This window comes from Mytilus edulis, chromosome 3, assembly GCF_963676685.1.
Source record: "Mytilus edulis chromosome 3, xbMytEdul2.2, whole genome shotgun sequence".
NCBI lineage: Eukaryota > Metazoa > Mollusca > Bivalvia > Mytilida > Mytilidae > Mytilus > Mytilus edulis.
The window spans coordinates 12,107,146-12,120,974 of record NC_092346.1 but is presented as its reverse complement, the minus strand read 5'-3'; the positions used below and the strand labels follow the sequence as shown (position 1 = coordinate 12,120,974).

At 33.4% G+C, this 13,829-nt stretch overlaps 1 protein-coding gene across 1 annotated transcript in view; it reads left to right on the top strand.

The window, feature by feature from the left end:
* Nucleotides 1–1,006: 1,006 nt before the first annotated feature.
* Nucleotides 1,007–13,829, top strand: part of LOC139515826 (monocarboxylate transporter 12-like) — a 25,598-nt gene continuing 12,775 nt past the window's right edge. The window contains exons 1-2 of the mRNA XM_071305538.1: nt 1,007–1,587; nt 4,039–4,182. Of these exons, the coding sequence (XP_071161639.1) occupies nt 1,401–1,587; nt 4,039–4,182 (331 nt within the window). The 5' untranslated portion in view covers nt 1,007–1,400. The remainder of the gene's footprint in view (nt 1,588–4,038; nt 4,183–13,829) is intronic.

Genomic DNA, 13,829 nt, shown 5'->3' with positions numbered 1-13,829 from the left:
ACTCCATCTTCTTTTTAATAGGTACAAGGTATGGGATCGTCGTTACACAATTCAGCAATTTCAAATTTTATGGGCTGTCTTCATTTGGTCCGAGACCACAATTATTTCGTAGTGCATTTCTTTTAGAACATAAATGAAAATAAAAAAAATCCCACCTGCGCTTTCTCAAAGAAACTTTTACAGTGTGTTGTACTACTTTTGGGACAAATTATATCAAAATTATAGAAAACTTCATCGCCTCTAACTCAAAATATGGACAATTTTATCTTTAGGGCGTCTTGAAATCTTTTGACAGCTTCCGAAGTGCTATTTTTCAACCTTTTTCACCTGGACCAAATCACTACTTTCCTTTAAAATTCTGGACCCAAATTTTTTTACAGTGTAATTTCAACCCCCCCCCCCCCCCCCCCTACTTGCAATATGAGGCATTAAACATGGAGAAATAAATTTGGAAGGGGTATAAAAATTAATGGCAAGTAACCCACTGTCAACACTAGGGACTATACGAAAATCAAGGGACGACAATTGTGGTCTCGGACCATTTCTGTAACCTTTAAATTTGACGCCATAATGGCATTTGTCTAATCTCTGCATTTATTTGACTCACTACTTTCTATTCAAGATTTCAGAAACTTTCTTCAACTATTTAACAATAGAAATTTTAAATAATATGTGGATGCACTGAGTAAATATGTTTTTATTTTGGCATTAACTAATCCATTAGAAAACTTTACAAGCTGTCATTTTAATTCTTTTATATTCTTTCATATATATATAGATATAAATTATATATGTTTGAATCATCAAATGATATCTAATCCCTTTAATTGTGTTAAATGCTGTCTCTGCGTCTTTGAACGACTGCATTATATACATGTATTGATGGAGTGTTTTTATTGTCGTTTTATTGAAGAAACGTGAGCACACAGTGTGACGCAAGCCTGCATGTCCTTGGATAATGAATGCATAAATACATGTAGCATGACTGAATATGTTTTAAACCATCACACTTCATTAAATTTCTAATGTGTATTTCAATGTTTATATGTGACGAGGGAAACTATTTAAATCCGTACAGTTTCAAGGACTTAGTCTAGTTCTTTTTGAATTTTCAAGATGTTTCGATAATTAGGACAATATATATGTATCCGATATAGACGTATGGAATATTGTATTTAGTTTGATCCAAGAACACACAAATACGCTGGTATGTGTGCGTGAAATCTATAAGGATGCGTAACGAATGTACATGATGTGTACCGATAGGCTTTGATCAATTAGTTATTCAAGAAGATATCATTGAAAGACTCGTACCATATTTCTCTGTAGATAAAAGATAGATTTCAGAAATGATTTAATAGTTTAAGATTGGATAGCGAAGTTTCTTCAAATATACAGCTATGACAAAGCCAGATCGGGGCTGGGCATGGGTAGTGGCTACTTCTTCGTTTTTTGCCCATTGTATAAGTGGATATTTCATGTGGGCTAGTGGTATGGTTCATATAGTGCTTTTGGATGCCTTCGATGATAGTTTGTTAAAAACGTCATGGGTCAGTGCTTTGTTTTTGTCCTTGATATCATTAGCAGGTAAATAATTGATGAGATTTTTTTTTGTATAATTTTTTTTTATTTATTATTGAATCGGTAGGTAATATCACGTCACGTGCTGTATAGCATTTATAAGTAAATACTGTCCTTTTCAGCGACATTTACACATTCGTATAGGGAAAGGGAGACAACCTAAATACACTTGTTCGTGTAATTTTTATATACCGAAACTTTGTAGAAATAGTGAGAGTAAAAAAAGAAGAAGAAATGAAGGCAACAGTACATGCGCGTAGCTACGTTCACGTCAAAACGCCCGGGCGTACACTTGAATTTTGAAAATAAAACAAATAATCGACATAGAATAAGAAAAACTGGTCAAAAGCACATCAGCCTTGTGCTTTTTTTTCAGTGGATTGTAATTTTGAATAAAAAGGGACTAAATTTACTCAAATAGATCATTTAATATATTTATTCGAATCTTTTGTAAAAGTCTGAATCTACTATGAATTCTACGTACTTTTCTTATAATTAAAGCAATTCACTATCTGCTCAGATTCGATATGCTGTTTGTATTTTTGTCGAGCCTGTGATTTATGTCCCAAAAGCGAGACAAAGCGGAGTCAATATTTAGGTTCCGAATGTGGATAAAGTCTTTTGAATGACTCTCCGTGAAATTTTACGAAAGTTGGACAGAAACTGTTTATGATCAAAAGAGTATTCAGAGCAATATAATAATGCAATTATATCTTTAATTTTCCCGCATTTTAAGGACAAAATGTATTTCTTTCTTCAATTAATAAGTGGTCGCAGTTTGGGCTTACATTTTGTTATTTCTCAATTACATTAACTACTTGTCGAACCTTCATCGAATTTTATGCCGAAGAAACTTTTTCTTTGACTAATGTCTAAAGCTAAAATTTTGAAAGCATTTGTTTTCATTCATTTTTCTGTTCTTTTCTGATAGACAGATAGCCGGACTCTTCTTTACGCAATTAATTGTTTTACATGCTCAATTTATAAACCTTCAGTCCTGGTATCTATGATGAGTTTATTTACAACAACTGGGTCGATGCCACTGCTGGTAGAGATTTATTTCCCCGAGGGTATCACAAGCCAAGTAGTCAGCACTTTTTGTGCTGACATGAATTGTCATTGATATGGTTATATTTATAAATTTACCGTTTAAAATTTTTTGAATTTGTTGAAATACTAAGGTTTTTCTACCTCAGGCATAGATTACCTTAGCTGTATTTGGCAAAACTTTTAGGAATTTTGGTCCTCAATGCTCTTCAACTTCGTACTTTATTTAGCCTTTTTAACATTTTTGGATTCGTGCGTCACTAATAAGTCTTTTGTAGACGAAACGCGCGTCTGGCGTATATACTAAATTTAGTCCTGGTATCTATGATGAGTTTATTCATAGATTGTCGTGAAATATTCGAGATCAAGAAAAAAATGTCAAAAGAATATTTTAGATTTTTTTTAAATCCCTTTAAAGGAAATAATGATAAATTGATTCACTTTTTGTGGGAAGAAATCCTAGGTGTTCCAGAATTTTTTTATATTGCACCTCTTAGAAACATTTTTTTTTTGTGTGTTCATTAAAAGGTGCTTTTGTCGATTGTATGCTCACTCACGGCACCCTTTAAACTTATTTAAAAGTAATCTTGGTTTGGACGTTTTCTCTAAAACCAATGACCATTAGGCTAGCTTCCAGTTTAACACGATGAATAAGTTAACATATTACAAAATTTAACCAAAACAAATAAACATTTAACCTATAATGGTTTACTTTTTAAATTGTTATTTGTATGGAGAGTTGTCTCATTGCACTCACACCACATCTTCCTATATCCATTTAGATTCAAAAGTATGTTGCTATCAATGATTTTTTACTGACAGGAATCATTATGGTATCTCATTCTCGATAGCTATCGGGGGCTTCGTCCCTTTCGAACCCACTACCAGCAGGTGCTTTAACATTGAGCAGTTGGTACCCCTCATATTCCTCGCCAAGGTTCGGGCGTAAACGTAAAAATGACCCAGCTATGCCACTGCAGTAGTATACCGCTGTTTGAAAGTCACAAAAATCGATTGAAAGAAAACAAATCCAGGTTACAAATAAACTTCCGTAATAAATAAAAAATATCATGAAGAACCGATAAAGTGATCAATCAGATTAAACAGTATAATGAGAACAACTACATTTGCATGGACGTGTTTGCCTTAATAAAAATCAGAGACGAAGTATACGATATTGGTTTTTATCTTTCTTGAAGACCGTATGGTAGCCATTTAACTGCTTAGATCCACTTCATTTAATCATAATCTTAGTTGACAGTTGTCTTATTGGCAAATCATACCACATCAGGTTTATACGATTGCCAATAAGACAAATTTCCACTGGAGACCGTCACCAAATAACGTTTAATATTTCAAAATATTTACTTTAAAATCAATATGCTTCATGAACTTTTATTTTTCTTTCAGGTCCATTGACCGGTGTTTTAATTAACCGATTCAACTGTAGATTATCAATGATGGTAGGTTCTCTGATGCTTACCACTGGTCTCGTTACAACAGCGTTTGTTCCGAATATTAACTGGACATTTTTGACATTCGGACTATTATCAGGTAAATATCTTTATGTAAATGTCTATATTTTTTATTTATTTTATTCTTTTACGCCTTCATTGGCCTTTCAAGACGTTATTATTATTTTTAAAAGGTACAAAGTGTTTGAAAATACAAAGAAAAGTACTTGACATGATAAAAAAAAACCACAAGATTGTTTTAAGCGTAGATACGGGTGTTCTATTGATATACACTCGTCCTGAACATGCATGAAATATTTGCCACTGGACGTTTAGCAACCAACAATTAATCATCTATGAAATACTGATTACCAAATATATTGGTTTTTAGTTTTCCATGATGATAGTCTATAATATAAAGAGATTTGAGATATTAGTGAACAATCACAGAGGAGTTGATTTACGTAACTTAATGGTTTTAATGATACTAAATACTGTATTACCAAGATTCGAAAAGTTCTAGCCCAGACATATAAAGATCTACACAGTAGCATAGACAAATTAAATGTATGCTTATTCATAACATTCTAGTCCACTAATGGCGAAACATGGGAATTCATTTTATGTTTAATGTGCAAGCTTATTCAGTGCGTTGTTTGCTACTTGATTTTATACGTACGGTGCAAAGTATACTATTTCATGATAAAAATGTGGCAGACTTTACTGGCTAATCACACAATCGACCAATTTCTAAAAGAAGATTTGTGTAACTTGGCATAAAAAAGACCGTTGTTTTTTCTTGTGTTTTTTTTTTTCATGCCATGACCTTTTAAAGCTTACTTACGGTATAACAGTTGTAAATACATTTGTTTTGTGTTTGATTTTGTCATTTAATAAAGGACATTCCGTTTTGAATTTTCCTTGGAGTTCGGTATTTTTGTTATTTCACTTTTTGTTTTATGATGAAGACTTTTGCTTACATTAATCTGCTTCATTTCAACACTGGTGGATAGTTGTCTCATGCATTGGCAATCATACCACATATTCTCATTTATAAACATGGACAATTTTAAAATAATTATTGGTCATTACAAATAAAAGCAAATATAATCAGGCGCGTAGCAACCCGTACGCAAAAAACGCAGTTGCGTACACATCGAAAATTTCACAAAAATAAAAATGGCAAATCTAGTAAGAACAAAACTAAAGTAATGAAGTTAATAAAAAAAAATATACAAATATGTTAATGATCACTTTGTAGCTATATTCCGTTCCGAAAACTAGTCTTCCCTTTTCATTTACGAAACCAGCATCGTAATTCTGTTGCTGATGCAAACAATTTAAAATGGCTGAGTCCTCCGGGTGTCAAAACACAATTGTTACGTCTTCTACGCCTCCTTACCCTGACATCTTTTCTGAAGATTCCAAAATAACTGATGAAATAAAATATGACATTCTTAAGAGACCATGGACATCAATTCATTATTATGAATTTCCTGTGAGGTATGTATAAAAAAACTCATCATAGATACCAGGACTAAATTTAGTATATACGCCAGACGCGCGTTTCGTCTACAAAAGAATCATCAGTGACGCTCGAATCAAAAAAAGTTAAAAAGGCCAAATAAAGTACGAAGTTGAAGAGTATAAGTCTTAAACAGTCTAGTCCAACTTAAGTTTAACGTGGGTGGTAAAGGGTAATTTTCGTGCAACTGTATTCACCTTCTTTTTCATTTGACGTTCAACGTGTTTTCACTTTTTTTAATTTTAGTGCAAGACGGGTGCCTCTTTCGTTCAACAAGTTACATGTTCCCAAATTTAAATAAAAGTGCGTATTTTCCATGCTTTCAGTTTTAAAGTTTTTGTTTTCCGTAATCCTAATTTGAATTAAAATAACTTTTTTTCGCGAAGTACTGATCCACCATCCCAACCCCACCCTTTACTACAATTTTTAACCTTTTCTAACTAGCAAATTTTAGTTTATCTTCAATTTTATTTAATATTGTTGAAGAAAAAAAAATGATTTGATTTTGTTATGCCCTACCTACCATAATAGATGAGCATTGTGCTTTCTGGTCTGTGCGTCTGTCTGTCCGTCTGTCTGTTGGTCCGTCCGTCGTATGCCGGTCTCGATGGCAACGGCAGAACGGTCTTTTAGTACCATGAGAAGAGTGAAGACCTACTTGAGAAATACAATGAAAACGAATCGTTTATCTGGACTCGGTCTTTTGAACATATACCGAGAAAAAACAAGAGTGCACACGCTGAAATGTCTCGCCTTCTATACTAATCATTGATATTATGTTGATAGTCCTAAGTATAAAGCTTTATTACAACTGTCTCATTAAGTTAACATTAACCAAAATAACTAAACAAAGACCAATGAACCATGAAAATGAGGTCACGGTCAGATGAACCATGCCAGGCAGACATGTACAGCTAACAATGCTTCTATACAACATATATAGTTGACCTATTACTTATAGTTTAAGAAAAATTGACCAAAACACAAAAAATTAACAGTGTGCAATGAACCGTGAAAATGAGGTCATGGTAAAAAGAAACCTGCGCTACTGACATAAAGATCATAAAATATTTCCATACACCAAATATAGTTGACCTATGGCATATAGTATTAGATAAATAGACCAAAACTCAAAAACTTAACTTTGACCACTGAACCATGAAAATGAGGTCAAGGTCACAAGACATCTGCCCGCTAGACATGTACACCTTACAATCATTCCATACAACAAATATATAGTAGACCTATTGCATATAGTATGAAAAAACAGACCAAAACACAAAAATTTAACTATAACCACTGAACCATGAAAATGAGGTCAAGGTCAAATGACATCTGCCCGCTAGACATGTACACCTTACAATCATCCCATACAACAAATACAGTAGACCTATTGCATATAGTATGAAAAAAACAGACCAAAACACAAAAATTTAACTATAACCACTGAACCATGAAAATGAGGTCAAGGTCAGATGACACCTGCCAGTTGGACATGTACACCTTACAGTCCTTCCATACACCGAATATACAAGCCCTATTGCTTATAGTATCTGAGATACGGACTTGACCACCAAAACTTAACCTTGTTCACTGATCCATGAAATGAGGTCGAGGTCAAGTGAAAACTGTCTGACAGACATGAGGACCTTGCAAGGTACGCACATATCAAATATAGTTATCCTATTACTTATAATAAGAGAGAATTCAACATTACAAAAAAATCTGAACTTTTTTTTCAAGTGGTCACTGAACCATGAAATTGAGGTCAAGGACATTGGACATGTGACTGACGGAAACTTCGTAACATGAGGCATCTATATACAAAGTATGAAGCATCAAGGTCTTCCACCTTCTAAAATATAAAGCTTTTAAGAAGTTAGCTAACACCGCCGCCGTAGCCGCCGTAGCCGCCGCCGCCGCCGGATCACTATCCCTATGTCGAGCTTTCTGCAACAAAAGTTGCAGGCTCGACAAAAAATAAAGCAGACACGGTTTTGGACATATTTAGTAGAAAAAAGAAAGGAAATGGGCATTGATTTTTCAGAATTAACTTTGAGAGAAAAAAAAAGCTGAAAAACACTGCTTGTTCACTCATAAAATAAAACATAAAGATATATGTGATTCGAAATTTTATTTATGTATTTTCTCAATAAAAAAAATACCATTTAAGTTGCACAGTGTTGGCTTGGAAATTAGTTTGTTTTCTAATGTAAAGTGGGTTCAGCATGATTAGGTAACAAATAAAATATTATCTAATCAAGCCATTTTAATTCACTACACATAAGCACCGTGTATCATCAGTACACCGGATATAGGTACTAACCAAGCGGGTATGATCGATTTTGACCTTACAAGGTAACGAAAATCTTTGTTTTGCTTTATCAATATTCAATGTACATTTCTCAACATTTGAAATTCCTGCTCCCAAATAATTTTTGCATCGATTTTTTCCTATTCATAAAACAACTTTGATATTCAAATAAGAACAATTAACTTGTTCATGCGCAAATAGTTGTGAAAGTCAACACCCACTTTCAATTTCGATACAGTTGTTGACACATTTACATGTTTTATCTGAAAGAAACCTAATACAGGGTAACAGTAATGGTTACCAATCATAAACCTACCTGTGATTACTCATTCCTTGAAACTGTTTGGGTAATAAACGAGTATGAAAATAAAGTTTTTGTGTACGGTGTACATCAACTTAACTATGCACCGTACATAAGGATTTATGTGGTCAGCTAAACACCGTACACAACGCTTCTTTAGGGATAAAATATCGAATAATAACATATGTATGAAAGATTTCAATGCCAATTATTGAAACCGCTATACTTATTATACACACACATTGACCTTCTATCAGAAAAAGAGTTGCAATGAATATAGAATTATATCGGACGAGACGAAGGCCAACTTCTTTTACAAGTATTTACACATGCTTTTAGTAATCCCTCTTGTTTTGGGAAAATAATTAGACATATCTAACCATCAACCTACGACCAAATCATTTCTTAAAACAGCAATTATGTTTAGATTGAAGTACACATTGATATTATGTGAACAAAACAAAGAATTTTCGTTACTGTGTAAGATCAAAATCGCTCACGCCCGCTTGGTTAGTACCTTTATCCGCTGTACGATGATACACGGTGATAAGGAAAAAAAAACAAATTGTTAAGCCAACAGTACGGGTTTCTTTCTTCTTCTTCTTCCGAATACGGGAGTAGACTCCTAGGTAGGAGTGTAAAACTTCCCGGAACTTGTGTGCTATGTACATATGGACTTAATTTAAAAATAATATGACACAGAAAAATCGTTATCAATAACATATATACATTATGTACAGTGGCTTTAAAGTTTAATAAGTTGCTGTGGATCCTTCAAGTGTTAGAGTGGATATGCCACTTTTGAAGGATTCCAGGGTGTCAGACATACCTATTGCTTCAGGTAGTGAGTTCCAGTCCGAAATAGTGCGAGGATAAAATGAAAATTTATAGAAATCTTTATTTGTGGATATTTGCCTAAATTTATGTTTCCCCCTAGTGCGTCTATCAGAAATTGTTAAGTTGTCCTTAGGAACTTCTACTAACCCCCAATTTATTTTATACAGCATAGTTAATCTAGCCTTTTTCCTTCTTAATTCTAAATTTTCCCATTCCAATGATTTTATTAAATTTGAAACTGCTCCAGGTGATCTGTCTTTATAATCATTGAAGACAAACCTGGCTGCCTTACGCTGTACCTGCTCAACCTGAGTGATGTGTTGTTTTTTGTACGGATCCCAGACAGGGGAAGAGTATTCGACGACCGGACGGACAAGTGATGTGTACGTAAGGTTTTTTAAGTTCCTACGAAGAAAACCTAAGGTTTTATTTGCCTTACAAGTAATATTGTTAATATGCGTTCCCCAATCAAGATCATGGCTTATAGTTACGCCTAAATATTTACTGTCTTTTACTGCTTCTAAAATATGATTATGTAATATATAATCAAAAGTGGAAGGTTTACTTTTTTTAGAAATATGAATTACATAACACTTCTCAGGATTAAAATTCATTTGCCAATCCTCTTCCCATCTTTTTCTCTGATTATTTATTTCCAAAGTTGACTTGTTTCTCCTAAAAGTAAGATTTCTGTGAGGTCATTTTAAGTCCTCGGAAATTGCGAGAATGCAGGATTTTGCACCATTTACCCCAGAGCTTCTGTGGGCCTTCAGCGGCCCCCAGACCCCCTACCGTATGACTTCCTTCTCCGGCATTGCGTACACATCAAAATTGCCTAGCTACGCCTCTGATAATGACTTTTGTGAACGACCTAACTACACATATATACATGTATATGGCTACTTTCTATACCCTCATAAGCTTTTTAATAGCCTAGGCCATAGCATCAAAGAAAAATGCGAAACAATTCAACAGACAAATACCAAGCTGAACGGTCTTACTCATGCCAATTTGCTTATCATTTTCTCAGCTTTCTTACCATTGTTGTGGGATACATAAATATTCTTCTTGAATGACCGATTTGGAACTATTGACCAGCTACTGACTGTGAACAGGCACATGAATAATGTAACGGAGTAAGAGGTTAGCGATCGCCAAACCCTCCCCTAACCTGTGGCAGTAGTGGGACAGCAAAACTTCAGAATAAAGATAATAGATATAGGAAGATATGGTATGAGTCAGACTTGGGGTCAATTACATTGGAATGTAATAGAATTTAAGTTAATAGACTTAAATTCAGTTATCGCCGGGGCCACTCACGGATTGTGTTTCATGTTTTAGATTTACCCAACATGTGTGACGATATATTCTGTGACGTCATTTAGTCCTTTCTAGAATTTCCTCGCAGCAAGCAAGCTGTTTAAATTTTGTAAGCGGTAAACTTGAAAATTGAAATGATAAAGTAAACTACTGTAAGAATTCGTATGGTTATAAACTGACTCATGCTTCTAATGTTTATTATTTAGAAGTACTTATCTTAGAAAGAATTCGTTTTATCGATCCATTTTTTAACCATATTGCATCGCCACGTGGAGAGCACATGCAAAGACTGAATGAGAAATTGGTCCCATGAATGGATTATTCGTTTTCATTTTAATAATTATTTAATTTTTACAAGTGTGAGTAATTAGATGCAACATTGTCCTAAGATTTGCAGACTATAATGATTATCATGTTTACCATGCGTCATTGTATATTTCTACATAAATTAGATGCACGACGAGTTTAATTTGTTTTTAGTTTAATTTTTTTTATATATTACCTTTTCCCCATATCTTATACTATTGAAATTAAGTATTGACAGATCGTCTACTGCCTATGGGTAAGCCTAACAAATTGTATTTTGCGCTGTAACAGATCATGCAGGTTAGTAACGTGTATTTAATGAACTCCCGAAAACTTCCGAATTAAAAGTAAATTTTCCTTAAGAGGGTATACATCGGTAATTGTGTATCTAGATCTTTTATAGCACATATACAGCAAATATTCCATGAAAGGATATGAAGGTAAAAGGGACGTACTCTTTGGGGCGAAGGACCCAGGTTCGTAACCGGAAGTTCAACTTTCGATACAAATAAACAAAAATCTTGGAAATCTTGAACAGAGACGATACCCGGAGTTAAGAAGCAGTAGCTAAAAGAAATCATTGCTAAATGTTAGCTTGCTGGTGGATTTAAGCAAATATTATCATTATCTGTATATATCCGGCTATAAATTTTGAGTGTACCTACACATTTGTGTACTAAAAATTGTCCAGAGTCGTTCATCACAGTGTCGTGTATACATTTTATAGTTGCTACTACTCTCTAGCCTAGACTAGGTCGATATGGTATGAATAGTTCAGTTAAATCAAGAATTTAGCCATATGTAAACAGGCCACAGCTTGAATTATTGTTGTAATAACTCAATTATATACTAATATTACACTACATGTATGTTACTATCAACTGACTATGGAGTTAAGTTTAATAAATATATAAATCTATATACATTGTGTATATACTAATTTTGAATTAAATTTTTTTTAAATTATTGTAACTATTATCGACACAACTACATGTATGAGTATACATAATTTTTAATTGTTATTGTTTCTTTGTACAGTCATTTGATTTTCTTATGTCAATGCTATGTAGAATGGTGGAACTAATATTTACTTTTTGTTGAGTTGTAGCACAATGTTGGGTAGATCAGTTAGAAACCTTGCTCGGCCACAGAACACGGCCAAGAGTTGGAACAGTTGGACCAGAGACTTGGACAACAAGGACACACTAGTTTTTACAGATGGGTTACCAGACTGGACTGGATTCACGACTCATAACGCCACTAACTCAACTCCTTGAGAATTTTTCAGGTAATCGTCAGATTTACTAGTTAAAAGCAGTATATTACTTTTAAGTTAAACCCCGCATGTACAAATGTACATGTGATAACAACATATAACAAACATATTTATATAGATTATGACAACTTTTTCTAATCTTATGGGTTAGATTGAAAAGATTTGTGTAACGTTTATATTTTAGTTTCTAAACTTAATTGCTGAATGTGTTACTTTTACAAATTTATATGCCTTACAATGATGGGATGCCGCATCATGTGTTTGAAATAAAAAACTTTCGTAAATATGAGGTTACATTTTGTACATTCTATATAATTGTTATATAATATATATATATTAAATGAATTTTGAATGGAGGACGCTATCGATTTATATAACATTATAATATTTATCTTAGTTTAATGACCTGATAAAAAATCAGATATGCATGCACTGCATGAATACAGATTTTGCAATAAAGTACCACAATTTAAAGGATAAAAGTTTATAGATGTGTATATTTATTGATCACTAATTTAGGACAGACTTCTTTTTGCTGTTTGCCACAAACCCTACAAATCAGTCTCAGGGTTTTGAACATTTTCATTATTATTGATTTTTTTTTTCTATACATGTATATATATATATTAAGGGAAAAAAAGGGTGCAATGGGTTTATCTTGTAATCAACTTTTAAATGAGACTATTTTAAGTTTTGTGTAATTTAAATTTGTCAGTAGCAGTTAAACAGATATATGTACATGTAATATTAGCAAATCTATTACAAACTAAGTAATTATTTACACCTTGTCTTGCAGTCTACTCCACCGTTAAAAATCTTTAGTATTTAGGTGTCGAAAACAGCTTTAATTTATATATATACTAGTCTAGAATGTATTGTAATCTTCATCGTGGGAATTCTAGAAGTTGCCCAATTTACGAGTATCGTACACTGTATGTTTAGGTGCCGTTTGTTATTTTAGGCTGGTGCATTACGAGGAACTTTTCATTTGCATAAATCATTGGCCCTACTGGTTGCTTAGCAACAGTTGATTCCAAATTATGGTTGTTATTTATTATGATTTATAGTACCGGTTGAATTTCAGTATCAGTTAGCATGAATGCTGGGACTATTTGAAATGTTATGCTTTTAATTATGAGGGTATCTAGATGTTGTTAAGCACTTGTTTGTGCTTTGTTTTTTGTGTAACACAGGTCATTTTTTATAACTTTTGGATGTCCTAACAGGTAACTTTAACCAGGTTTACTTTGATTAATATAGGCTTTCTTGTGATATCCAAGTTCAAATCACCTTGTCCTTTAATGGAAATAAGGTTTCATTTGGGCAACCTGGTTCAAACCTAAGATGAGAGAGAGAGTGGTTGCTGCTGTTATACTAAATGTTTGTTTCTGCATACATGGATTTAGAGTAGACTCTAGTATAGGGTTATCAAAGTCATTCTTTTAATTTGTGTTTGCCTGAGTTGATTCAGTTATTCTTGCTTCGTATTTATGGGCGTTTACATTATAATAATTTCACTCCTACATAGTCATCTTACACATTCAGGTATTGACCATCCAATCTTTTATGGTAATACACTTTACAACGGACAAATGTCAGCTTTTACCTCAAAAACTAACAAAAACATAAAGCAAACTCTTATAAAGTAGAAATACTGTTGCCTGCATATATATGGCTTATTTTGGCTTCAATATTGATTCACTTGCACATCTATGCTTCGACTAAAACTCCTTTATTTTTCAACCAGTTGCAGGTATGATAAGAGTTATGTTTTTCTAATATATTTTATGGTGATAGGGATATTAAACCCCCCATGACAGGTTGGTGCTAGATTTTCGTATATTCAAGACATAGTTTTTCGAAACATC